The 26,976-nt window shown below is 44.7% G+C and overlaps 1 protein-coding gene and 1 long non-coding RNA gene across 7 annotated transcripts in view; one reads left to right on the forward strand and one right to left on the reverse strand.

The window, feature by feature from the left end:
• The window catches only part of LOC102932159 (zinc metalloproteinase-disintegrin-like NaMP), a 50,386-nt gene extending 36,804 nt beyond the window's left edge, over positions 1-13,582 (forward strand). For 2 of the 5 annotated variants that reach the window (XM_007065503.4, XM_027827826.3), the window contains 10 exons: positions 543-699; positions 2,313-2,393; positions 3,268-3,346; positions 4,969-5,071; positions 5,412-5,511; positions 6,040-6,105; positions 8,057-8,113; positions 8,342-8,419; positions 10,244-10,306; positions 11,307-13,582. In XM_007065503.4, the coding sequence (XP_007065565.2) occupies positions 543-699; positions 2,313-2,393; positions 3,268-3,346; positions 4,969-5,071; positions 5,412-5,511; positions 6,040-6,105; positions 8,057-8,113; positions 8,342-8,419; positions 10,244-10,306; positions 11,307-11,339 (817 nt within the window). In that variant the 3' untranslated portion in view covers positions 11,340-13,582. The remainder of the gene's footprint in view (positions 1-542; positions 700-2,312; positions 2,394-3,267; positions 3,347-4,968; positions 5,072-5,411; positions 5,512-6,039; positions 6,106-8,056; positions 8,114-8,341; positions 8,420-10,243; positions 10,307-11,306) is intronic. The other 3 variants (XM_043536277.1, XM_037886248.2, XM_043536278.1) reach the window with 3 other exon arrangements.
• Positions 16-21,429, reverse strand: LOC122463867. 2 transcript variants are annotated; one of them, XR_006287529.1, is made up of 3 exons: positions 21,341-21,429; positions 20,079-20,259; positions 16-167 (listed from the first exon to the last, which is right to left on the reverse strand). It is a non-coding gene; the product is annotated as an uncharacterized LOC122463867 (long non-coding RNA). The 2 variants fall into 2 exon arrangements; XR_006287530.1 differs by lacking the exon at positions 16-167 and adding an exon at positions 12,425-13,798.
• Between the last annotated feature and the right edge of the window lie 5,547 nt (positions 21,430-26,976).

The following is a 26,976-nucleotide window of genomic DNA, read 5'->3' on the forward strand; positions in this document are numbered from 1 at the left end:
AGTACTTACCTTGTTGAAGTTGGGGGGTTCTAGGAAATAGGTAATTCATGTCCATATGAAGAGGCAAAAAACTAGGATAACTCTCTTCTAGCAGCTCTTCCTTTCATATTGGGGCTGGTTTCCTTCTCTCTTTTTAACCTGGACGTTGCAGTAAAGCAGGGCAGTTTCTGATGAAGAGAGAAGTACAGTTGCTAAATACAATTCTGATTCAGGTAAAGACAGCATAATAAACTAGAGTGAGATCAGTCAGAGACAGAAGCTTTTGAGAAAGGAAGAATGAACCCGAAGAGAATCAGAGGCTGGGTTCAGTTAAATTAAGCATTCTGTCCTGCAAAGTAGTGTGAGGATCCTCAATTCCCCTGGAAGTCAGTGAGAATTGAGCACCAGGACTTGTCTACACACAGACTGGAGCTGAAATAATAAGGGTTATAATTCAAATCTTTAGTTATTTCAGTTCTAGTCTGTGTATGGACTCAGGGATATGACATCTAGGTATGCTGTGCTCTGACATTCTAGAAGATAAGCAAGTGTTTTTCTCCCAGAGATATACAGTGTGGGAAGTTATTCTGTACTGGTGGTTCACAAGTGCCTACAGCTGGAAACCTACTATCTTTCGACTCATGCAAAAGCAGTTTTCCTAATGACAATAATGAAGACACAGGCATGGTCGCTGCTGGAACTAAATGTGGTGATGGAATGGTTAGTGAAAGAAGTTTTTATCCCCCAGTAGTTTCTTTTCCATTCATTTCATTAGCTGTTTCTTGTTTATAGCACAGACACTCTTGCAAGACAAAAAGGACTTTAAAAAAAGTCCTATTCAAAGTGACTCAACTGCGTAAAGTCTGATTTTTCTACCATCTCACTCTTTGTGCCATCATTTATTCCTGTACAAAGTGAGTGTAAAGTGCTACCTTCTGATTTGGATGCATTTTACAGTCTGCACTGGTATAAAGTTACTAATGGAGAATCAGGCATGTGGAGTCTAAGGTGTCTAAAGCTCATAAGAATGTGACTTCTTATTTGTACAGTATACTCCCATTTATTTACTCAAACGTCTGCATTCTCCAAATCCCTTCCTCATCCCCGACCCCAAAACAACTGCCCGTATGCAACCCCCACAGCTAGCCACCCTGCCTAGCAGCTAGAATGCACCCCCTGCCCAGCTGCCGGAATGCACACCCCCCCCAATGGAACCCCCTGCCCAGCTGCCGGAATGCACACCCCACAATGAAACCGCCTGCCAACTATGCCCCGCTGCCTGCATGAACGTCGCCTCCTCCCTGCACCTGTAGCATGAAGATGCTCCTCACCCAGTCAATAGCGTAGCTCTGGCTGATGCAGCACTGAGATGTGCAGCTCCCTCTTCAGTGCACCCTCCACTCTGCTCCCCAGGCAGCCTGCAGGAGCCACTGTTGGGGCACACATGCACTGAGCCGAGCAGCTGCAAGAGGAGCCCAGGTGCTAGGGGGTCTGCTGCCTTGAGGTTACTGCGCATGCACAGTGATAACAGCGAAGGCTATACCCTGTCCAACTGTTTCTGACTGCAAGAGAGAACACTAGGGGGGCTGGGATGAAAGGCTGCCCTCTTGATTATCCCAACACCTGATTATCCAAATGAAATCTATGGGCCCCCCCACCCAGGCTATTCAGATAAACGGGAGGATGCTGTATTGTGGTAGTTTCTCAGTGCTCTAGTCACAGACCAGAACCCCATTGTGCTAGGTGCTGTACAAAACACAGAACATGATATATCAAAGATCGAGTAACACCTCTTAGCCACATCTGGTACAGTAAAAGCTGGTTTGGAAAACAGGGAAGGGGGAATATTGATACACACACACACACACACACTTTCCCTTTTTTGTACTCTATTCAAAATTTCAATGAAAAATGACATCAAAATTTCAAGTTCCGTAACATTTCTACCAACCCCGGGTACAATGAAATAACGCTTTGGGCCCGATCTTCATTTACGTGAAGTCCCCTGTATGCTGCTGTAGCTTGAAATGTGGAGTAAATATAATTGACTCCCACTTTAACGCCCTTTTACACTGCTACAGCAGTGTACAGTGGTCTTGGTGTAACTGAGAATCATGCTATTTTTCTTTATACAGTGTCTGATTCTTGGTTATATTAAGGACCCTTTACACCTCGGGGCCCTTAATGCCTATGTAAAATACATTTGTACACACACTTTAATGCCCCTTTACACTGCTCACCACATTACAATTGACACAATTATTACACAGTGATGCAATTTATGAAAGCTGAAAGTCCCTTCTTGTTGATCACACATGCACTTTGAATTTCAGGTGTGCAGCAAGAGACAATGTGTTGATATCGAGAGAGCCTACAAGTCAACCAACTGTTCCGCCAAGTGCAATGGACATGCTGTAAGATCTGAGTCTTATTGCCAAGGACACTAAGAAAAGCTCTTGTGTGTGAACTAAAGCCCAGTTTTGATATTACAGTAACAGCTATAGGATTTTTTAAGTCCAGGGGGGTTGGCAATGCGTGATCAAATGAAAGAATCCAGATGAACTGAGTCCGAAACGTCCTGTGGTTTCACAGGAGCACACGTAACCCAATTATATATCAGTACCTTTGCTTAGGAGATCACATACAATGATAGCGTAAATGATTTTTAGGAGGGAGCATAATCCTTGGGTAGCAAACTGGATTGGAAGTCAGGAGACCTGGGCTCTACCCCTGGGAAAAAGTCACACCTCTGAGCAATGTAGTTCGGTCAATCTAAATTTTCAGTGTAGACCAGGCCTTATGCCTCCTTTACAAAATGCTCAGAGGTCTAGAGATGTAGGGCCTGATTCTCTGCTGCTACACACCTTGTGTAGTAATTTACATTGGTGTAAAATGCTACCGAGATGGACACGGAGCACTCTACGTTTGCTTTGCACATGACTGTACAAGGTGCAGGAGAGTGGAGAAACAGGCCTGTGAAAGTGCATTGTAAGAAGTCAGTACTATCATTATGTGAGCTAACTTCTCATCTATCTGAATAGGAATTTTACACTTCACTGCAGTGGGTCCATCATTGGAAGCCTGATTCAAAGCCCACTGAAGGCAATGGAAAGATCCCCGTGGACTTTAACGGGCTTTCAATCCTGCTGATATATTTATGTATAATAGGCCAAATTCTGATCTTACACTGGTATAAACGTGGATTAACACTAGCCACGGGCATTAAGCTAGCTTCTGCACTCTCTTGACCCTGGTTTAAAGACTAATATCAGAGCTCTGTTTTCCTAGGTGTGTGACCATGAACTGCAATGCCAGTGTGAAGAAGGATGGGCACCGCCCAGCTGCGATAGTGCCACAACAGTTCAGTGTGAGTAGGCTGTGATAAATATGATCAAGCGAGACACTGGTCAGCCCGTAAACTGCGGGCCAAACAGAGCTGGCGTGAGCTGCACAGCTCCACTGACTTTAGTGGAACAACAACGGGGATTTGCTCCAGCTGAAGCTATGACCATAAGGGCTTGCCTACACTTACAGCAGCGCTTCAGTGAAGACGCTAGCTATGCTGACTGGAGGGGTTTGCCCATCAGGATAGGTGGTCCACTTCCCGAGAGACAGTAGCTCGGGTGATGGGAGAATTCTCCCATTGACCGAGTGCTATCTGCCCCAGGAGTTAGGTCGGTTTAACTATGTCACTCAGGGGTGTGGATTTTTCAGAGCCCTGAGCGACGCGGTTACACCAACCTAAGTTCCTAGTGTAGACCAGGATGTAGACAGCACCTTCATTCCCCTTCGTATCTGCTCTCTGCATGTCCGTCATCGCTGCTTATTTGAGTGACTAAAAAAAGCGGTTACTTCTGATAGCCCTAAAGAATTGACACATCTCTGGGGGAGAGAGAGGGGCAGGCTCTGTCTTCACTGCTTAAAAATGTGGTTTTTTACACCTGTACAATCCTGGTAGAGACGATCTCCCTGTAGTTTTTACCACAAAGTAGCTCGGCAAGGACAACGCTAAACGGCTTGCCCATGGTTTACTTCTTGTAATTTTGCTTCGTGGTAAAACTACGGTGTGTTTTCTCCACTAGAACTTTACAGCAGAATAGCTAATATGTTAGTCACCCCATGGCAGAAACAGCTTTTTAAGCAGTGAAGACGAAGCCCCAGACTCATTCCTGCCTTCAAGTTATCTATAACAAAATAAAAACCCAGATTACAGTCAGAGGGGGGTTACATGCAGAACTGGTGTAAGCAGCTGAAAACCCACTGTGGTTGGTTAGAGGAAAACCTCCTACACCAATTCTGAACTTGGTCCAGAGTCCCACAGAGGCGCTGTGAGGATTCGTGAGTATGTGCAAAGTGCTTCGAAGAGAGAAAGCACCCAAACATACTGAATTTTATTATTAAGGTCCTCACCTGCCCTCTCCCCAACTTTTGTTATTGAATAGGAAACTTTTTAAGATCATTATGTGCAAGATTGAGCTTGAAGACTCAGTTCTGAGTACCAACAATCTGACATTACACATACCCAGGGGAGGCACTGGAGAGGCAGGGAATTGTGTCTCAGACACTGCTCCAAATCACCATTTCTCTGGACTTCCATCTGTCATTGGTTGGAGAAACATGCTGTGTTAGCCTTTTCTATGACACATCCTCCTCCTGGCAGCCATCTGGCTGACACAATGTCCTGACCTACTCCCCAACCTTCTGCCATCTTGCTAGTGAGGTGATGAGTGAATATCGAGCAGCCGTGCAATTCTTGTTCTCCCCTTACATGCACAGACCCAGGGTCCAGCTAGACAGCACTACGCAGTCATGCAGAAGAATGGGGTGGAGTCTCCCTCATGTGGCCGCTTTTGATTGGAATGCAATTTAGCCTTAAGAAAGCCCTTACCGTAGGAAAATGATGAGGCCATATCTCCATATCTACACGCCTCTGTCACCTCTCAGTGTTGTCGCAAAACAGTCACGTGTTGCAATGTATTATCCCTACAGATTTCGCCATCATTGCCGGTGTGCTAGCTGCCCTTGCCATCATTGCGATAGTCGCTGCTTTAATCATCCGCTACCGAAATGCTAAGAAGAAGCAAGCTCAGAGGTACAATGTTTATCCTTTTGGAATAAAAAAATTTTTGAAGGAATTTAGGCTGGAGCTTTTCAATAGGAGATGGGCTCCTAGCTCCCACAGGCTTCTCTGAACAGTGCAGGAAGGATGTGAGATGTTAACCCTGGGACCTGAAAGTGCCATGGTCTCACCCCGACCTCTCAGGACTAATTAATGTCCATACATTGCTCTTTAAAAAAAGTAAAAGTAAACAATAGTAAGCCAGCTATTTAAACTCAACATGTGGAAAGCTTTCCATGGTATAATGTCTCTTTTTTTAAGACAATCGAGATAACACATACAAACCGAAGTGCAAATTATAATGTCTTTGTAGTGGCCAGAGCAAAGGTGTATCTGGAGAGACAAACCAAGGCTTCTCAGGGAAAGTACAGAACAGAAGACCGAACGCTGCACCCGGGGTACCTGTCCAGGAGGTGAGAATCTGGATGTATGGCTGAGTTACAGACTGCTTGGTGCTCTGCTTATATTCTGCCATCACTGTCATAGAGTGACTAAAATTTCAAAACTCACCTGCAGTTACTTAATAATGGGTTACCTAGGGAGGTGGTGGAATCTCCATACTTAGAGGTTTTTTTAGGCCTGGCTTGACAAAGCCCTGGCTGGGATGACTTAGTTGGTGTTGGTCCTGCTTTGAGCAGGGGAGTTGGACTAGATGACCTCCTAAGGTCTCTTCCAACCCTAATATTCTATGATTAATAAGGGCCTGAGTCTAAAGATTAATCTAGTGATTAGAGCAAAGAGCTTGGAATCACAACTCCTGGGTTCTGTTCCCAGCTCTGGTAGGGTGGGAGCGCAGCTTAGTGGGTAGATCATTTGGCTTAGAGAGTCTAATTTCCGTACTTTGTCAGTCTGGAGCGAGGGGCTGCGAGCAAAATCAATAAGCAAGATAAAGATTTTAAAGTAAGGCTCATATCAAGTTTCTTCTCTTTTCCTATTTTCAGGTCCACAACACAAGATTCCTCCTTCCCACTCCTCCACACCAGGCAAACAAGCCACAAGCCTACGTTGTGAGCACAGCCAGAGACTGTTTTCTTTTTTAAAATCAATTTTATTTTTGATAAGGCTGAACACAGAATTCAAAGGGATGTAATGGTCAGCCACAGCTGGGGCCAGATCCCAAGTCCATCAAAAGTGGAATGACTTCCATTGATGACGGTGGACATTGGATCAGGCCCCTCTCTGTTCTTTCAGGGCTAACATAGATGGCTAGAAAGGGGAATAATGCTGCCCAAACCTGCCGTCTATAATATATTCATATCCAAACACACACATTCCTTGCAAAATGGGCACTGCCAGCTCATCGAAGGATTATAGATCCCAGTCTAGCAAAGCACTCAAGTTCCTACTTAGCCAGCCTGTTAATGATCTGCTTATTCAATGAGACTATTCATATGCTTAAAGTTAAGCATATGCCTAAGGGCTTTGCTCAGTCAGGAACAACGAACTTGCACAGACAGAAAATAACTGAATAGCTGCCCAACAGTGTGAGCTCCCATCTGGCCTTTAATTGCTCGCAGCAGTGGATATAAATCAGAAATAGGGGATCTGTGCACAAGAAAAGGTGAAAATACTCTCAACCTTTTCGTATTGCTCTCATTTTGCTGAAGAACAGAGCCCATTTCGCAGAAAAGTTTGCCAGGTTTCAAAGTTTTCACAGGAAAACGGACCCTTTCAAAATTCAAAGTCTAACACTGAAATCTTAAGCTTTTGATGCAAACACAGTAATTCAAATTTTGCTGGAAAGAAAAATGTAATGGGTGTGAAGTCACTGGAAACAAACAAAATATACTTTGTGCAAAAATTGCTACCAGTTTTGCTTAGCTCTAATATACTTTAATAAGTTTTGGAGATCTCTTTCCTCCTTGATGATGGATGTCCAACTCCCATTAATGCTAACAGGGGACTTGCATGTGCATATCATGGAAGAATAGGCCTCAGAGAGTAGAAGATCATCACCACATATTTTGATAGGCTACTGATCCGTAATATCTACATGCGCAACTGCAAAGCATCTCAGGTCTACAGACTCCTACACCAATTTTCCATTCAATTCCACAGTATGTCCAGGCCAATCTTCTGTTTGTCTGCTTGATGGATTTGTTTCTGTGCACCTTCATGAGTTTGCTATGAGACCACCTATAAGCTATAAGAGCTTGACACAATGGAAAGAAAGACTTCCATTTGCGTCCTAGGCAAGTCCTTTGGATAGGTTCAATAGGCAAAGCCATGCCGCTTTAATGAGGCTTTTGTAAATATCAGCCAAGAGACCAGACTGAGCACTGGGCCCGATTCCACAAAATGCTGAGTGCCCTCATCATCTACTCCTGGACGCTCAGCATCACACAGTGGGTGATTTGTATCTTTCAGGACTGGCCCTATTGTGATTAGAAATTGGCCCAAAACAAAGCTCTAGATCTAAACAATGCCTAAAGCTTTGGGAAACTTGCCCCCCTCCCCCAGTCCAAATTTCTGTGTTTCGGACCCATCTCGAGTTGTGACATCTGAGCCAGAGCAAAATAATCTCGGCACTACAATCATTAGAGTTCATAGATTTGAACGTTTAAGGCTGCAAGAAGAGCATACACCTTAAAGAATGCTTATTGGATTGGATTTATCTTTGTATTTATAAAAACACGCCTCTCCCATCTTCAGGTGCATGCTCATCAATTATAAAGCAATTGAAACACAAATAGTTAAATTGATACGTCAGCTCCAACGGATTAAAGAGAAGACCAGGACAAAAACTCCAACTTCAATTTGTCACCACATCCCCCCTGGAAAAAGCTTGGGGAAATGGATAGGTTTTTATCAGTAGTGTCCTGGAAGTCAAATACTACAATCTGTGCTGTATTCGGCTGTTTAATGTTGAAAGCTCAGTATGTTGTCAGCCATAAACCTGTAAGCTGCCTTTTTTTCCCTTGCAACACTAACATATTGTAACTTATTGTTGCTCCCTAGAATATCCCAGAGGAGAGATCCAATGGCAGGCCAGCCATCCACCAAAATACAAAAATGGTAAGAACCTCATAAGTGGATTTAAAGAAGAAGAGTGAAATCCTGGTCCCGTTGAAATCAATGGCAAAACTCCCAACGACTTCAATGCAGCCAGGATTTCATCTCTAGACTTGTAAAGCTGGGGCAATTCTGAATAAGGGACAGAGGCCTCTCCCTCTCTCTCTCTCTCACACACACACACACACAATCTCTCAGCGTAAACGTATCTTTTATTTTCTTCTTTTTCAGCCTATCGTAAAGCCAACCATTCCACCACCTCCAGTTCCTACTGCCAAACCAGCCTTTACTCCTGTCATGGGCAATTCTGTAAGTAGACTTCCATAATCCTGGTCCATTCTTTTCTCATGGATCTTATCTAATCAAGTTACACGTGATATAATCATGATGCAGTGGACACTGGCCAGTGTTTTCAGTTTCATGGTTAAAACTGATGGAAACTAATTAGATTGTAACTCTTTGAGGACGGGACCATCTTTTTGTTGTTCTGTGTTTGTAAAGCACCTAGCACAATGGGGTCCTAATCCGTGACTGGGATGGCAAGTGATACAAATAATAAATAATTTTAATATATTAGGTATGTCCCATTTTTGCAGTGTTCCTACGTATGTCGAGTAGTCACTAAAATTGCCTCAGATGTACTGAAAGGGCAGGACCAGGAGAGTAGGTCATCAATTTTTTAATAAAATTCAGGGGGAAAGAATTTTAAACACAGTGGGCCTAGTTTGCATTTACACTAAGGCCACATCGCACTAACAGAGCTGTATAAAAGCACCTTTGGTGTAAATGAGAAAGGCCAGAAAGTTTGCCTAAAAAGCAAAATACACAACCAAACCCAAGCAAACAACCACTCAAACTCTTGCTGTCCGAGAGCTTGATCCTCCAGTCCTTACTCAGACTAGCAATTTCTACCCCTGCTAGTGATCCCATCACAGTCAATGCTACTGCTTGCATGAGCAAGGATTTTTCATTAAGGTTTCAATTCAGCAAAGCACAAGCATGTGTTCAAAATTAAGCGCAAGTCCCATTGACTTCAAATGGGACCTATGTGCATGCTTAAAGTTCAGCATGTGCTTAAGTGCTATCCAAAATAGAGATGCTTTCCTCAGTCATTGCCTCAAGCATGTGCCTGGCTTTAAGCAGCTGAATAGCCCTATTGAATACCCTTTGCTGATAGAGATGAATTTACATCCCATGTGTAAAGCATATACCTCTTAGTATTGACACCTCCTCCTCAATTATCGGGAGTGGACCACATCCGCCCTGGCTGAATTGGCCTTATCACTGGTTCTCCACTTGTAAGGTCACTCCTTTCTCTTCATGTGCCAGTATATTTATGCTTGTATCTGTGATTTTCACTCCATGCATCTGAAGAAGTGTTTTTTTACCCACAAAAGCTTATGCCCAAATACATTTGTTAGTCTTTAAGGTGCCACAGGCTCCTCGTTGTTTTCCCATGCTCAAGTGCTTTCCAGAATCGGGATCTACATTTCTGTCTGTTTACATTTGTTGTGTGTGTAGGGCAGGGATCTCAAACTCAAATCACCACAAGGGCCACAGGAGGACTAGTACATTGGCCCGAGGGCCGCATCACTGACTCCTTTTCATAAAAAGATACAAAAGCCCACACCTCTGCCCCTGCCCCACCCCCTCCACCCCTTCCATGAGGTCCCACCCCTGCCCTGCCTCTTCCCACCCCTTGCCCAGAGTCCCCACCCCAACTCTGCCCCCTCCCTGCCCCTAATCCAACCCCTTCCCCAAATCCCCGCCCCTGCCCTTTCTCCACCTCCTCCCCAGAGCATGCAGCTCCACGCTCCTCCCCCTCCCTCAAGGAAAGGGCTAAGCATCACCAAACAACTGTTTGGTGGTGGGAAACGCCTGGAGGTAGGCAGAGGAGCGGGGATGCGGTGCGCTGGGAGGGGAGGGGAGCTTGGCGGCCGCAGGAAATAACTCTGCAGGCCGCGTGTTTGAGACCCCTGGTGTAGGGGGAAAATATTTAGGATCTCAATGCTACTTGCTTATCTACTTTTTGTCTCTGGAAAGGTCTTGGTAAATATGGGAGATAACCCCAGTAGCAGCTCAGCTCTGTACTCACTTCAAAAGGGAGGTATAACAACTATATTTTTGTCACAGGTAGCACAGACAAAGTCCACTCCTTCACCAGTCCCAAAGGGCAAACCTGCACCCCCACCACAGGTAACTCAAGTACACCATACACGTGATATTCCAAGTATGACTGAATGCAAGATAGAGATCAAGATAAATCTTAACACAGTGCTGCCAATTCATGATTTCACTGTGAGCTGCATGATTCTTGGTGTTTTTTCACAAGGCCCTAGCTCCTGGAGTCAGGTTACAACATAAACTCAAAACCAGTAAGTTTCTAGCACTCATGGCTGTGAAGAAAAGATAAAAAACATTACTCCTTAAAGGCTCAACAACTTGAAGGCAAATAAAGGGAATCCAGTCTGGTTAATTTGTGGGGAAGGTATGGAGGAGGGGTACAGAGCCAAGATTTTTGGAGAGACAGAGCTGTCAATACTGTTAGCAGTACAGTCCAGTAGTTGGTATTTAAAATGCTTTTACTTTCTAATTTTCTTCATCGGTTTGCATTACAGTGCAGGGTTTTAATCCTGTAATAAAAGTACAGGATCTCAGCAGCACTACTCTGCATATGATCTAGGCTCTGACCCTGCAAAGACTTATCCCGTGCGCTTAACTTTAAGTTTCTGACTAGTCTCAGCATGTGCACAGGTCTTTGCAGAATCGGTGCCTTTGAATGATAATTCTTTTGCTATATAGGAGTACAATGCCGAGCATACTGGGGCCTCTATGTACTACTGCAATACAAAAATTATTATTATGTAGAACAACTGTGGGTCAGATTTCAATTACCTTTACTCACGCTGAGTAGTATTTTATACAACATGTGATTCAGTGGGACCATTCTCGGAGTAAGGTGTCATTCAGAACGAGTAAGGGTATCAGATCTGGCTCTTAAGAGGGTTGCTGGAATATAGGAGCCGGACCATTTGCCCATCAAGTCCAGAATCTGCAGCAATGGCTATTCTCTGATGCTGCGGAGGTACGGAAAAAACCCACAATGCATCTCACCACGTTGTGCAATGCTGAGTAGAATTTGTGGAAAATCTTGTGTCAGTCACTTGATTTGTTCCATTTGTTTGTTTTCACTCAGGCTTTAAAACCACCAGTCAAACCCAGAGTATGAAGCTACTGAAGAAGAATTGATCAAGATTCCTGACATTCTGAGGGACAGTTTCCATCTCCGTTCACCTTGTGGTTCCTGCCTTTGCCAAAGAAATTATGATCGTCCCACTAACTTTCTTTTTTAAATGGACTGGCAATTTCTTTGAAAGAAAATGTGTTTTTCAAATAATGTTGTAGTCCTTGGATAATGACATCAGCCTGCCATTCCTGGCTTTCCAGAGGAAAAGCCAGGGGAATAGCAAACTGAACTGAGGGGGACCATATGTGAGTTATTAAACCAGCTCAGTATATGTTTTAGGTTGGAATTAAAATAAACATCCTAACTGTCAGGGTGGTTAAGCACTGGAATAAACTGCCTAGGGAGGTTGTGGAATTTCCATCATCGGAGATTTTTAAGAACAAGTTAGACAAACACATCAGGGATGGTCTAGATAATACTTAGTCCTGCCATGAGTGCAGGAGACTGGATTAGATGACCTCTCGAGGTCTCTTCCAGTCCTATGATTCTAGAGTCTAAGATTTGGGAAAGTCTGGTGCGCTGGATTCTGTCTGTAAATTGCAAACTACATGTAAAGTTGAAGGACCATCAAAGTAGCTGGATCAATGGCCCAACATTGCCTTCAGTGGTGAATACCTGACGCTTCAAAAGGATGTGCAAAGCTGTCAAGGGTAGAACAAAATTCCTTCCTGACCCTTGGAGGAAGTCCCCTTTTAACATTGAAGCATGAGGCTGGATTACCCTCCTGTTCGTCAGTTTATTAGCTCTTGCACTGACTGGCAACGCTTGAGATCTGAGAAGTATTTTGGTTCTGAAAAGATCCTTTGGGATTATAGTACCCCTTTATTCTCTACCACTGTAAAGGCCCCACAGTGAGCTATTTTGAGCTGGGAAGATTGGAGACATGGTCAGAGACTGTATTACAGTCAACCAGCTAGCTGCTTGGATCACAATGCTCCTGAAAAGCATGCTCTGCCAGCCTGACATGGAACTTCAGATGCCATAATTGAACTCCAGGGACAATGGAAAAAATCCCTTAATAATTGGTTTTATTCACCACTTAGTTCCAGAATTATCTCCTCTTCCCCCTTCCCACCCTGCCACATTCCAGCAGAGAAACACTGGTATTTTCTTAATTGTAGGATTACTCTTTGCACTCTGCTGTATTATTGTAAGTTTGCTAATGAGTACTAGGCTGGGCACATTGATTTATTATTGTAAGACTGCTCCTGGGTCTGGGGCTTTGCACACTAGTATGTTACTAGAGGGGTGTTCATTAGTTCTGGGCTGCTGGCACTGCTATTATTGATACTTGGGGCATTGATATGATTGATGTTACTAGCATCACTATATTTAGGTTAAAGCACATGGGAGTATGTGTCAAGGAAAAAAGATGTTCCAAAAAAATAAGATGAACCTTGTATCCCAAGCACCCAACATTTCATAGAGGTTCCAGTTTGAACCAGGTTTGGTTCTAGGTCAGATTTCAAAAGCAGAATGGTCCTTTCATTTTCAAAACTGGTTAGGATGTGGCTCAGGAAGGCAGATTTACACCACCTGGGCACAAAAGTGTCGCGAAGGGAGATCTTCTCCCGGCTGCAGAACCACCGAAGTGAAGTCATAGCCTTGAATTAGCCTCCACATGAAATCTGGAATTGCATCGTAACTCTAATCCATGCCAGGTCCTGAGCATTCCCTGTTTGGCCTGCTCTTTAAAAAGAGCCATATCCTTAGCTGGTGTAAATCTAAGCTTCGTAGAGATTAGCGCAGTTGTGCCAATTTGCACCAGCTGAAATTCTGGCTTACAATATCTTATTTTGATCGTCAACAGCTAAGTTTAAAAAAAAAAAAAAAAAGGTAGATAGAAGTATTGACCTGCCCACTGTTGTCTCTCTGAAACAAAAACAAGAATGTGAAAAATATCCATTCCTTCTCTTATGCTGTGATTTCCTTTGGGCTGTCAATCAAGCACTGTAACAGAAAGAACCATGCTATGAAATGATAATATTCTGTTACTTGCCTTGTAAGCTGTCAGTTTTGGGTGTACATTTTTTTTAGATTCAACTTCATTGGGAGAACATTTGTCTCCCCCACTTTGGAATCACTTCTTCTCTATTTGTATTCAAAGCTGTATTTAATATAAGCAAGTTTAAACATGGTGTATGGAGATTTTAAAATGTTATTTTTATTACCTATAAATAATGTATTTACAAATATTTCTGTATTAAAATGTTCTAAGAAAAGCAGAGTATTTTTTGTAGAACATCATCAATTGCACATAATACATATGAAAGATGAGTGGGATCATTTATAATCCTATAAAATCCACGGGACTCCAAATTTTGCTCAAACTGCCCAGCAAAGTTTTGTATTAATGCAGTGGGATGGATCTTCAGCTGCTGTAAACTGGCATAGTTCCATTGAATCCAGTTTATATTTGGTGAGAAAATGGCCCAATTGCTCTAAAACAGAGAGAACAAAACCCTAAATACTTCATGTAAAAATCTACCTTCTTTCAATTTGTCTATCCAGCTAATTTATATCTAGCTGTTGGCTACATAGATTATATGACCACAGTCATCATAGTAACTGAGCACTTTGAAATGAGTAAAGCAAATGCCCAATGCTCAAGTGTTGCTTCTCAACTGGACCAGTCTTCCAGACAATAGCGTATGTATGCAGCAGTCGCATATATGTCGCTATCCATATTCACTATGGCGTAGACTCCCGGCAGCCACAGCATATAAACTCCAGAGTACATTTGTAGAACCCCGTTGTTCTGTTATACAAATGTGACATCTGCTGTTAGAAAGCCTCAACTGCAAGCAGAAAGCAGCCCAAATCTGAGCCTCTAATATACAGGATGGAAGAATACTTACGACGTTTTCAGATGTCAAAACTTCCAGGGCCTGATCCACAGTGGGTGTAAGTCAGCAAAGTGCCATTAAAAGCCAATGGAGTTACACTGATTTACACCACCTGAGGCTCTGCCCCCAGATATTTGCTATCTTTGATCTGGCAAGTCCTTACATAATGCGCAGTTGCAAATGACGGCTACGCTAGAGTGCTGGTAGGTCTGAGCGTTCGACAAGTCTCAAACCCTTCTGTTCTCACCAGAGTTCAGGCTGAAAAGGGGGCATGGCCAGAGAACAGGTGCATCTTAGGAAACATAGGTATGTCTATACTGCAGTCACAGGGTGCAATTGTAGTTTGAATGATGTACTTGAGACAGCTAGCTAGGTTTAAGCTCGGGACCCAGATCAATGAAGACAACAGTACAAGCTAGGCCGCACTGAAGTTCTGGGACCTGGCCGAGCTTGGTTAAAGCTAGCTCAGATACATTGTGTGGCAAATGGCCGACACTACTGTGGTGGGTCCTGTGCGCTACCCCTGCCCCTATTCTTAAGCGTCAACAGCTCCACTAGTGCCCTAGTCAGGGAGAGAAGCAGAGTGGGAGAAGGGACCCAGGTCTGCCCCCTAATCTGGGTCCCATCCCCTTCAGCTTCGCAGACTTCTTACCCTCTTTGCCCTTGGACAGGGTTTCTCTCGGTCTTCTGTGCCGGGGAAGGAGAGGGGGTGGGGGGGGAAAAAGAGTCCCTCTGCTCGGGCAGCGTTTCCCTTCCCCTGGTATTCCTCCAGACTACAGTCAGGTCTCCTTCCCATCTCCTGTCTGACTGAAGCAGGGGATTATTAGGTCTCTAGCATGGCCTTAATTGGCTCCAGGTGCTCTAATTAACCTGTAGTAACCTCTCCTTAGTCCACAGGGAATAAGGCCCTGATCGTCCTGGGGCTTATATACCTCCCATCTCACTCTCCTGCTGCATCACAGTCAGCTCCAGCAGTAATTGCACCCTGTTAAGGAATGAACCGGGCACAGCCTTGCCTAATGGTTGGAACGGGGTGACCAGGCACAGCGGCCAGAACCCAGCTCAGGAGGAAGTTACCAAGCCCAGAGAGCGAGCCAGAACTGGGGTGGGGGGCAGAACCAGGGGACCAGGCCGGGATTAGGAGCTGAATACCAAGTCCAGGTTGGAGCCAGAGTCAGATGCCAATACCAAGTCCTGGGAGCAAGATGGAGCTGAGAGCCAGAAGTTAGAGGTTGGAACCAGAGTATCAGCTGGAGCAGGACCCAAGAACTGGGAGCTAGAGACCAGGTGTGGGGACCGGGGACAGAGGCAGGAGCAAGTGCTAGGAGGAGCGAGGAAGTGGCTGAAAAACCAGGAAGCTGAACCAGAAAACACAGCTGTGGGCAAGGAACACTACAGAGCAGCAATGGGGAAGGCAGCAGGGCTTAAGAATATGACTGCTAGTGTCTTCAGCCTGTCAGGAGGCCAGGATCATTAACTTGAATCAACTGAGTGCAATGAGCTGGGACTGCATTCCCCTCTGGGTCCCGGACACACCCTATGATCGCAGTGTAGACATCTTCTTTTCTCTCTTAGGTGAGACCCTCATCTTGCTATTTGCTCCCATCTGTGGTTTCAATCCTACTCCTAGAGAGCACCCCAGCCATGTGCTCAATGCGCATAGGGCCAAGCACCCTGTGCTCCTGGTCCATTCCACACCTGCACTGGGCAGCATCATAAGAGCAGCCAGACTGGGTCAGACCAAAGGTCCATCTAGCCCAGTGTCCTGTCTTCTGACAGTGGCCAATGCCAGGTGCCCGAGAGGGAATGAACAGAACAGGTTATCACGTGATCCATGCCCTGCCGTTCATTCCCAGCTTCTGGCATCACGACCACCGTGCAACATTTTATGGTTATGGGTGTAAAAGATCTTGGCCTGGTGAGATCAGTGAGTAAACACAGGGGCTGGCTGGGAATTTCAGTGAACCATTTATTTTATTTTTTTTTGCCCCAAAATGCCAATTTGTTGTAACCAAAACAGTTTGTTAAACAGGCACAGTTCCAGTGCATCTCTTGACTGAAAAAGAAAAAAAGTGGTGAAAAAAGTTCCAAAATTGTCAAAAGCGTCCCACTTCAACATTTTTGAACCAGAAAGTTTTGGTTTTTTGAGTTGAAATGACTTTTCATTTTAAAATTTTAGACTAAAAAAGAGGGGAAAGAAAGAAAACAAGGTTGAAATTGAAAAAACTGACTAAATTTGAATTTATCTGAATGAAATGTTGCAATTCCAATTTCCAGTTTGTAAAACGTTCCCAACTTGGAACATTTTTTCACTCTCTCAAAGATGTTCCAGGCACAGGAAAACAGCTTCTTTCCCCACTGCAGTTAACAGGGACAGGCTCAGCTTTCACAGATGCAGGGATTCAAGTAAGGGGGAATTGTGGGGAAATGCATCACCCCTTCCACTACTACAAACAAAAAGGGAGAACTTCCAATCTTCTCTTGGGTGTGGATAAGTGCTCCCACCCCAGTTCCCTCTCCTCCTGGGCTGGTGTTGTGAGAGCACCTCCTGCTGTTTCCATTGACTTTAAAACCCTGCACTCACCCTCCCAAGTCCCCAAGAAATTTTGCGGCAAGAAGTGGCCACTCCCTTTCCCCTGCATACCCTCAAAGTGCCATCCTCACAAAGTCCTTGAAGAGCAACTTCCTGGGGTCAAGGGAAGGTTGGTGCATACTGCAGAATTACCACTGCAGCCTGGATCCACTAACATCTTTTACTTTCTGCAGGCTTTTCTTTTTGCTTCTGCAGGCAGGGTCTTTTGACCATTCAATCTCCTCTAGCACAGGGAACATTGACTATTTGGGGAGGTGAGGATATAGGATGAATCCAGCCCAGACAATCCACTCTACTGGGGAAAAAAAGCCATTTAATAATCCAGTCAGAGCTTGCTTGGTAGCCATGATTTCAAATTAAATATGAATTTCAGTGTGTTCCATGTCCCTTGGCCTTCAGTTATAGATTCAAATACATTAACAGTGACAGAGCAGGAAGGTAAGGGCAGCATGAGAGCCTCAAACAGGCGCCAGCCAACTAATCAATAGGCTAAACCCACTCCCCAAATGGAATACCATGGAAATTATATGCTCAAGGATATGCAGGTTAGGAGGAAGCCCTTGCTTTCTAAAGCCCTATTGACTATAAAGCTAAACTAAGGCTTACACTTATTCGGCACCAAAACAGATGGGTAAAAGATTATCACTTCTTTTAGCTTGAGATTAAACCTTTTCTTTACTCTTCAGCTGTCTCAACCCAGCTCAGCCAATAAGCGTGCGTGCCTAACAACATTGCATCCATACCTCTCTCAGGGCAAACGAAGGACTGAACGTCAGATCCTTAGCGGGTGCGAATTAGAGCTGAGCAAATAACTGATTTTAGAAAGAAAAGAAAAATCAGACTGGGACAAACAGAATCTGAAATTTTTCAGTGACCTGAAAGTCTCTTGCAGGTCTGTTCCAGAGCTAGGATTTGAACCGGGGTCTCCCCCATCGCATGTGAGTGGCCGAATCACCGGGCAAAAGGTTATAAAGGGGAGGGAGGAGAAGGGGTGGCAGCAGCACCAGCAGCTCTGGCCGTTTTGTGAATGGCCAGAAATGTGTGTGTCAAATTTGTGAATAAACCATGTGCCTGAAAAATTTCACTCAGCGCTGGTGCCACTGTCCATTGAAATCAATGGAGATACTCCAGCTGACAGCAGCTGAAGATCCAGACCCTAATAGCTACTGTCCACTACCCAATATCCAACTGGGCCTAATGGCTCACAATTTCTATGGGACAGAAACAGCTCTTGCAGCAGGGTAATTTGCTGCATACTGGTCCATTTCCATATGTGAGCCTCAGCAATTAGCTACTTATTATTAACAGGAGAAGGACGACAATCTTCAATCATCGGCTTATTGAAAGCTTCCCAAGTGTTGCATAATTGGACGCCTTTAATCTTCCTGTATGTGATTGAGAAACTGATGGCCCCAGTGAGGCGCAGGGCTATCTGTAGAGCTGCCAGCAACAGCCATGGCCACCAAGTTACTATAGATCAAAGGTTAGAAGAGTGGCATGGATATCAGCATGCTATAACTGGCATTAGATCCATAAATAATTCTGCATAATAGATGACCCTAGCCTTCAAAGGGTCTAGGGGGAAAAACAGAGGCTGGCGTATTGATGGATGTGTCTGTAGCAGCTATCAAAAGAGCAGAAGTGGTTACCATGGGATTTGTCAATGTCTCTTTACAAAGAAAGAGAAGGAACCTGGATCATCAATTTCAAACAGGAGAAATCAAAGCCCACCAGGACAAGTGACTTCGTGTACAGTGGAGAGATTTATCTCACTCCAGCCAAACATGAACCAGAACCAATTATCCAACTACTCACTATCCAAGAAAAACCTTTGGAGTTTCAGATGAAATGGGACATGGATCCAAACTATTACCCCTGCTTTGTAAATCTAAAATGGACTCCTCTCTAGAGGTTGCAACTATTTAGCGAAGTACAGTGGTAGTTTCCCCATTGGGGTTACCTAGAGCACTGCCCCACTAAGTAAAAACCACAAAACACAAATCAGAAGGAGGCAAAAGAAATGTACCTGAAATCCAATTTCTCACTGTCACAAGTCTGATCGAGGGGAGATTTTAGATTTACAAAAGCAGGGGTAGTTTGGATCCAGGTCCCCATTCTTCTGAAACACTTTCGTGTTACCAGATAAAGGACCCAAGGAAAGCCAACTGCTCCAAGACTATCAGACAACACGACGACGGGTACAGTATATAGTAGATAGGTAGGTAAATGGATGCAGTGCTCATTCTAGTAGAGAGCAACATAGCATCAGAAGACTTCAGGGAGGGCATCTGCACTTCAATAGCCCAGAAGCCACAGCCAAGGACTTCGAAGTGTTCTTAATTAACAGGCCCTGTCCAAGACAGACACAGGGCTTATTTGGATTTAACCTCTACTGCAGCTGGGGAAAAGGTTTTCATCTCTGGATCTTTTACTGAATGCAGGTGGAAAATAACTCCCTTTTCGGCATGCTGGACCCATTTTGTTCTGTCTTAAATGCACCAGCATGATGCATTTTCATGTTACTCTTTAAAAATATTACAGAGAAACATGTTCCTAATCCCAGTTTACTGGCATTTTATGTTCTAGTGCTGTACAGAATTGCTAACCATTATATACATCAGCTGATTCAGAGACTGCCTGACATACAAGACAGTTTCCAGATGATGAGGCTTTATAGCAGTAAGACCGGAGACTTGCACATGAAGAACATAAAGAGGGGGGATAGTCTATCAGATAAAACACTAGATGGGATTCAGGAGATCTGGATTCAGTTCTTGGGTCCACCACAGACTGTGTGTGACCTTCCGCAAGTCAGTAAGGGCCTGCTTTTCTAGAGCTCAGCATCCTTGGGGTCTGGATTCTCAGAAGACCTTAGCACCAGATGTCCGTGTAGCGTGCTGATCTCTTTGGAAAATCTGCCCTCAATTGTGGATGCTAAGCACTTGCTCGCTCTGTGCTTCAGCTCCTCATCTATAATGCTCCCTTTCTTTCACATGATGTCTCTCCTGGCTGTTAAAACCGTAAGACCTATGGGGTAGGAACCGTCCCTTATTCTGTTTGTACAGCACCTAGGGCACTGGGGCCTTGCTGTTGGTTGGGGCCTCTACACATCACAGTAATTAATGCAAATAAGAATGTTGCCACAGTACATCCAAAACACTGAAGTGGCTATGTCTCTACTGTGTTAGATATCAAAAGCAGCACTCCACCTAAATTCATCTTTGCACTGTAACTATTTGAAAACAGCAGCGAAACCTTGAGCTGGAAAGCAAATAAACTTACGCTCCACCAGGTACAGCACAGAGCAGTAGGTTGTCCTAAAAAGGGAAAGGCAGCGCAGCAGGACCCACATGTCCAAATCATCTGACCATCACCAGATCTCCGGATAGCTGTAATTGGCGGTGAATTTTTCATGCCAGAGTCAGCTGTGCACTGCGGGCATGGATCAGAATGGAAAACAAACCTGAAATATTAATGACATCTATCAGAGGACAGGCAGAATACAGACAAAAGAGATAACTGAGGACAGGGACTATCTGAAGGTGGGGAGAAACCATTCCTTTTTTGTCCAAAGGCAGGCTAAACAACTGGTTCCAACTAGGGTTGCCAGTTCTGGTTGGATGTATTCCTGGAGGTTTCATCACGACAATCTTTAATTAAAGATTCATCTTTAATTGGCTGGAGACTCCTGGAGGGTTGACAACCCCAGTTGCAACTCACGTACCTGGTCCTTCGAGCTTGGTTTGCAGAGGTGCTGAGCACCCACGGCTCCTAGGAAAGTCTAAGGGAATTGCAGGTGCACAGCACTTTGGTCTCTAGGAGGTGTCTCAAGTTGGACGCCCCCTAAAATTAAAATAACTTTGATGATCAGGCCCTATTAGCGCATATAAAGGGCCAGATCTCCGAGTCCAGCCAAGCTATGTTTGTTACAAGAGATAGGACCCCACCTTTCTCCCCTGATCTGCAGCATGACCAAGGGTTGAACCATTCCCAACAAAGACAGAACCTGGTGCCAGGATTTTAGGATGTTCATAATCCATACGTTTTACAGCTTTTATCCATCCCTGCATTGGGGATCTGAGCCAAAAGCATTGTCACTAGTACTACCCAGCCAGGCCTGACCCAATTGCGCTAGAAGCTGTACACACATTTAGTATAGCTTTTCTTGAGGAAGCTGTGTTTTTGCTGGAAAAATCTCCATTCATTGCAAGTCTCTCTCAGGTCCATGATAGAATTTCTGGTCACGGAGAGTGAGAGAAAAAACCAAGAATAGTCTATAGCCCATTGATTAAGACACTCACCTGAGATGTATGAGATGCAGAGTCAAGTCCCTGTGAGGACTTAAATCTGAGTCACCTACATCCCTGGTGAATATCCTAACAACTAAGCTATACAGTCCCTCTTTCTCTTGCTTAGTCTCACCTTTTGGAGCTGATCCACTTGTATAAAACAGTTAAATAATAATTGGGCGAGAGACAGATACACAGACAGAGTAACAGAATAGCTTGAGACTAACTCAAAAGCTCACTTGTTAGGACACTTACCTGGGAGTGGGAGACCCCAGTTTACTTTGCTGCTCTGCCTGACATCCCAGGGAAGTATCTTATCCGCTGGGCTATGGAGTCAGTCTCTCAATCTCTCCTGCTGGAGCTGTTGTATCAATAATTACCTGTACAAAGGGGGGATAGGATAAAGGTCTATAAAATCACGAGTGGTGTGGAGGAAAGAATAGGGAAGTGCTATTTACCCCTTCACATAACAGGAGAACCAGGGGTCACCCAATGACATTAACAAGCAGCAGGTCTAAAACAAACAAAGGTGATATTTCTTCACACAATACATAGTCAACCTGTGGAACTTGTTGCCAGGGTATGTTGTGAAGGCCAAAAGCATAATGGGGTTGAAAAAAGAATTAGGTCAGTTCATAGAGGACAGGTCCATCAATGGCTATTAGCCCACATGATCAGAGACACAACCCCATTCTCCAGGTGCCCCTAAACATGTGTGACTGCCAGAAGTTGGGACTGGACAAGAGAGGACAGATCACTCTATAATTGCCTTGTTCTGTTCATGGTCTCTGAAGCACCTGGCACTGGCCACTATCAGAAGACATGATCCTGGGCTAGATGGACCAATGGTCTGACCTAGCATGGCCACTCATGTTCTTATTCATTTGGTAAGAGACAGGGAGGCAGACAGTCTACAGCGTGAATCCGGCAGAGCAGGGACTTGAAGCTGAGCCTCTCACTTCCCCGGCAAATGCTCTAAACCAGCAGTTCTCAAAATGTGGGTCACGACCCCATTTTAATGGGGTTGCCAGGGCTGGCTTAGACTTTGGGGCCCAGGGCTGAAGCCGAAGCCCCATTGCCCAGGCCGAAGCCCACTGCCTGGGGCTGAAGCCCTTGGGCTCAGGCTTCAGTCCCCGCTCCTGGGGTTGGGTAGTAATTTTTGTTGTTAAAAGGGGGTCACAGTACAATGAAGTTTGAGAACCCCTGGTCTCAACCACTGAGCTCTTGGGTATTCTGGGAGGTGTCTCTCTGGTTTTCCATGACAGTTTTTAAAGAGGTCTAGCTTTCATTCCACATCCGAACGCAAACAAATCTGAAAACGTCTATATTTTTGAAAAACAGATTTCTTGTTTTCTGGCCAGCCCTAATATTTAGTAACAAGACAGTCTCATGCTTACAGTCTTGGCTATGACATGAAACAAGAGGTGGATTAAACAAACAACAAGAGGGAAGAGGTGGTAACACCACAAGAATGCTTTTGCATAGACTATTGGTGCAGTCAATATGGCTTTCCAGTTGCTTAGCCTAAACTGGCAGACAACTCCCCCTCCCACCCCCTTAAATAGGGCCTGATCCAAAACCCTTTGAAGCCAATGGGAGTCTTTCCATGGTCTTCAGTGGACTTTGGATCAGTCCCATATATCATTACCGAGAAATGAATGCAAGCTTTAATTAGTACCATCCTGAATTTCTTCCGCCACTCGGCTTTTTGTACTTATGTATTTTATTCTTACTTCTCATTTATGTTGCCAGTTTCCTGCCTTAGAAGGTTAATGTGTTTTATCTAATTGCCTCGCTTCTTGGGAATGCTGGAATCAGGGAAATATTGACTGCTCATTATTTAAAAAAAATGCAAACCAGCATGGATTTTTGTGAGGTATAGTCCATCTGCTGGCCAAAAGATCCCCAAGGGAAAAAGAGTCACATTCATATGCACCGTTCAAATATCTGCAAAATATCCAGAAACACGTAAGAGCAATATGGAGAGAATGCTGGGTTTTAAAAAAAAATCATTAAGGGACAGTGGTCAACTTCATTCTAGCAATTCTAGCAAGGCTACTCCTGGAGTAAGATGCTACTCATGAGTAAACCGCTATGCACCATAGACTGTAGTTTATTGACATTTACCAATACAAATCTTTCCAAGCTGAGTCACCCAGTATTAACTGCTAGCCTCATCCGCATTTCAGTTTTTAGACCTGTGTTACCCCAAAAAGGGAGAGTCTGCTTCTCCCTCACCCATGCTATTAGCCAGTCTTCTCCTACTTAGCACAAGGCATTCATCAGAAGTAGTCCTACATAGCGCAAGGAGCTAGCACATACCTCAGCAGGGCCAGAGACGGACAAGGGCAACAAATCTGGAGGAATTTTAAAAGCCCTTTAAGTGGGAGTCAGGTGAGTGTTGCTAAGGCCAGGTGATGCTAGCTGAGGATCTGGCTCTTGTTTTTTAAGAAGTGAAAGATTTTGGAGCATGAGTCTGCAGCATGGGTTCTGTAGCATATTCTGTGCTTGTGGAATCATAGTATACACATACCTGCTAAGCCAAGGGTAAATGGATCTCATTGGTAATGGGCTCAAGGTGCAAAATGTGGATTGGGGTCTGGGTTTGGATTTCAAACCTCCCGAAGTTGGGAGCTGCTCAGAACTGGGCTTTCGGTTTGGCCCATCTCCTGATCGAGCGTTAGGGCATGAGCTGATCACCACAAGGGTGAGGAAAGAATGCTCTGCCTATCTAAAATCAAACCACAACCGCCTGCCTCTAACGGATGAAGCATTAGACTACTGCCAGAAGGAAGGATATCAGACTTAATGAACCAATGTGATAAATCCTGTGTTCCACTGCAGAGCACAAACAAATCACACTGAGACAGACAAAAAACACATACATACTGTATGCTGGTCATGTGAGCTGCACAGGGAATGAAGTTGGGTGTCTTTAGTTCCTAAAAGCTGCTGAAGAACCATCTTGCATTTCCTTCTCTTTGCCACTGGATGGAGTCAGGAAACTGCACGTCAGCTGTTTCTCTTGCATGTGGTTCCAAGTAGCTAGTACAAATGCAGTACAAAGGCAAGCACAGCAAATGTTGTCCCCCGACTGAAAAAATTTGCTACTGTCTGTACTGGTGGAATAAAAAAAAAATACAGCATTATTATAACATTCTTGAGAGTTCTTTTCACATTTAAAAGACTCAGAGCCAGATTCTCCTATACATAACAGGTAAGCACCCTAACAGTTACACTTACAAGCCACATCGAAATGTCACCCACATCATGACGCAGCAAAAATCTAACACGTGAGCTAGCAAATAAAACAGTAAATTCTATCCCCAGACCATCAGCTCTTCCCAGAAGCCCTCCTCCCAGATGGATGGTTTCTGCAACATGCCATACAGGGCAACCAGTTCAGGCTACTTCAAAGCCAAGGAGCTTTCCCCAGGAACATACTACCTCCAGTCACCTCTCTCTGGATCTAATTCTGCACCACTTAAGGCAATTGGAATTTTGCCACTGATTTCAGTGGGTGCAGGATCAGATCCTCTTTCAGGGCAACATGGAAAGCCCACTGAAGTCAATGGAAATCTTTCTGCTGGTTTAGCTGGGATGTGTATCGGCATAGAGCAGAGATGGGGCCTTGCCGAATTTGCTGATTGTGGCAGTACGGCACAGGGAGAGAGGCCATCTCTCAAGTAGGCAGGCCCCAAGACATTCAGGATTGTAGACTATATTCCATTGAGACATGAAGATAATACATCTATGCCACATTTAAAAAAATAGTCATTTTTACCAACTTGAGACACATCTAGTACCTTAGCCCCTGAAAAAACAAAGACCATCGAACACAAACTGAGATTGATTAAACCAGATGTTTATGATTCCTATATGTACGGTGTAGACATATATACAAATATATGGAATACTGTATACATAAATATACACAGCAGATACAGAGAATACTGCATACATGTATGGAAGAAGATGTACATGACCGGATAATCTTTATTTTTGTTTGATTATACTTAGGGTAATTATTTCCTTCCCTTCATTTTTATTTACCATCATTCATTTATTTTATTTCACAGAATCATAGAAGATTAGGGTTGGAAGAGACCTCAGGAGGTTATCTAATCCAACCTCCTGCTCAAAGCAGGACCAACCCCAACTAAATCATCCCAGCCAGGGCTTTGTCACGCCTGACCTTAAAAACCTCTCAGGATGGAGGTTCCACCACCTCCCTAGGTAACCCATTCCAATGCTTCACCACCCTCCTAGTGAAAGTTTTTCCTAATATCCAACTTAGACCTCTCCCACTGCAACTTGAGACCATTGCTCCTTGTTCTGTCATCTGCCACCACTGAGAACAGTCGAGCTCCATCCTCTTTGGAACCCCCCTTCAGGTAGTTGAAGGCTGCTATCAAATCCCCCCTCACTCTTTTCTGCAGACTAAATAACCCCAGTTCCCTCAGCCTCCTCATAAGTCATGTGCCACAGCCCCCTAATAATGTTTGTTGTCCTCCGTTGGACTCTCTCCAATTTGTCCACATCCTTTCTGTGGTGGGGGGCCCAAAACTGGATGCAATACTCCAGATGTGGCCTCACTAGTGCCAAATAAGGGGAATAATCACTTCCCTCGATCTGCTGGCAATGCTCCTACTAATGCAGCCCAGTATGCCATTAGCCTTCTTGGCAACAAGGGCACTCTGCTGACTCATATCCAGCTTCTCATCCACTGTAATTCCCCGGTCCTTTTCTGCAGAATTGCCACTTAGCCAGTCGGTCCTCAGCCTGTAGCAGTGCATGGGATTCTTCCACCCTAAGTGCAGGACTCTGCACTTGTCCTTGTTGAACCTCATCAGATTTCTTTTGGCCCAATCCTCCAATTTGTCTAGGTCACTCTGGACCCTATCCCTACCCTCCAGCATATCTACCTTTGCCCCTAGCTTACTGTCATCCGTGAACTTGCTGAGTGCTATCATTAAAGAAGAAGATGTTGACCAAAACCAGCCCCTGGACCAACCCCTGGGGCACTCTGCTTGATACTGGCTGCCAACTAGACAGAGCCATTGATCACTACCCATTGAGCCCAACGATCTAGCCAGCTTTTATCCACCTTATAGTCCATTCTTCCAATCCATACTACTTTAACTTGCTGGCAAGAACACTTTCGGAGACTGTACCAAAAGCTTTCCTAAAGTCAAGCTATATCACATGCATCGCTTTCCCCATATCCAGAGAGCCAGTTTTCACACCATAGAAGGCAATCAGGTTGGTCAGGCATGACTTGCCCTTGGTGAATCCATGTACACTGTTCCTCATCATCTTCCTCTCCTCCAAGTGCTTCAAAATGGATCCCTTGAGGACCCACTCCATGATTTTTCTAGGGACTGAGGTGAGGCTGACCGGTCTATAGTTCCCCGGAATTTCCTTCTTCCCTTTTTTAAAGATGGGCACTATATTTGTCTGTCTTTCTCCAATCATTCGGGACCGCCCCCAGTCACCACCAGTTTTCAAAGATCATGGCCAATGGCTCTGCAATCACATCAGCCAACTCCCTCAGCACCCTTGGATGCAGTGCATCCAGCTGCATGGACTTGTGCATGTCCAGGTTTTCTAAATAGTCCCGAACGTGTTCTTTCACCACTGAGGGCTGCTCACCCCCTCCCCATAGGGTGCTGCGCAGTGCAGCCGTCTGGGAGCTGACCTTGTCTGCAAAGACCGAGGCAAAAAAAGTACTTCCACTTTTTCCACATCCTTCGTCACTAGGCTGCCTCCCCCCATTCAGTCAGGGTCCCACACCTCCCCTGACCACCTTCTTGTTGCCCTTCACATCCCTTCTTTCTCCTGCCATCCATCTCCACCCTCTGACAAACAGAGGCTAGGGACACCATTCCTTA

This window comes from Chelonia mydas, chromosome 26 (genome assembly GCF_015237465.2).
Source record: "Chelonia mydas isolate rCheMyd1 chromosome 26, rCheMyd1.pri.v2, whole genome shotgun sequence".
In the NCBI taxonomy this organism is placed as follows: Eukaryota; Metazoa; Chordata; order Testudines; family Cheloniidae; genus Chelonia; species Chelonia mydas.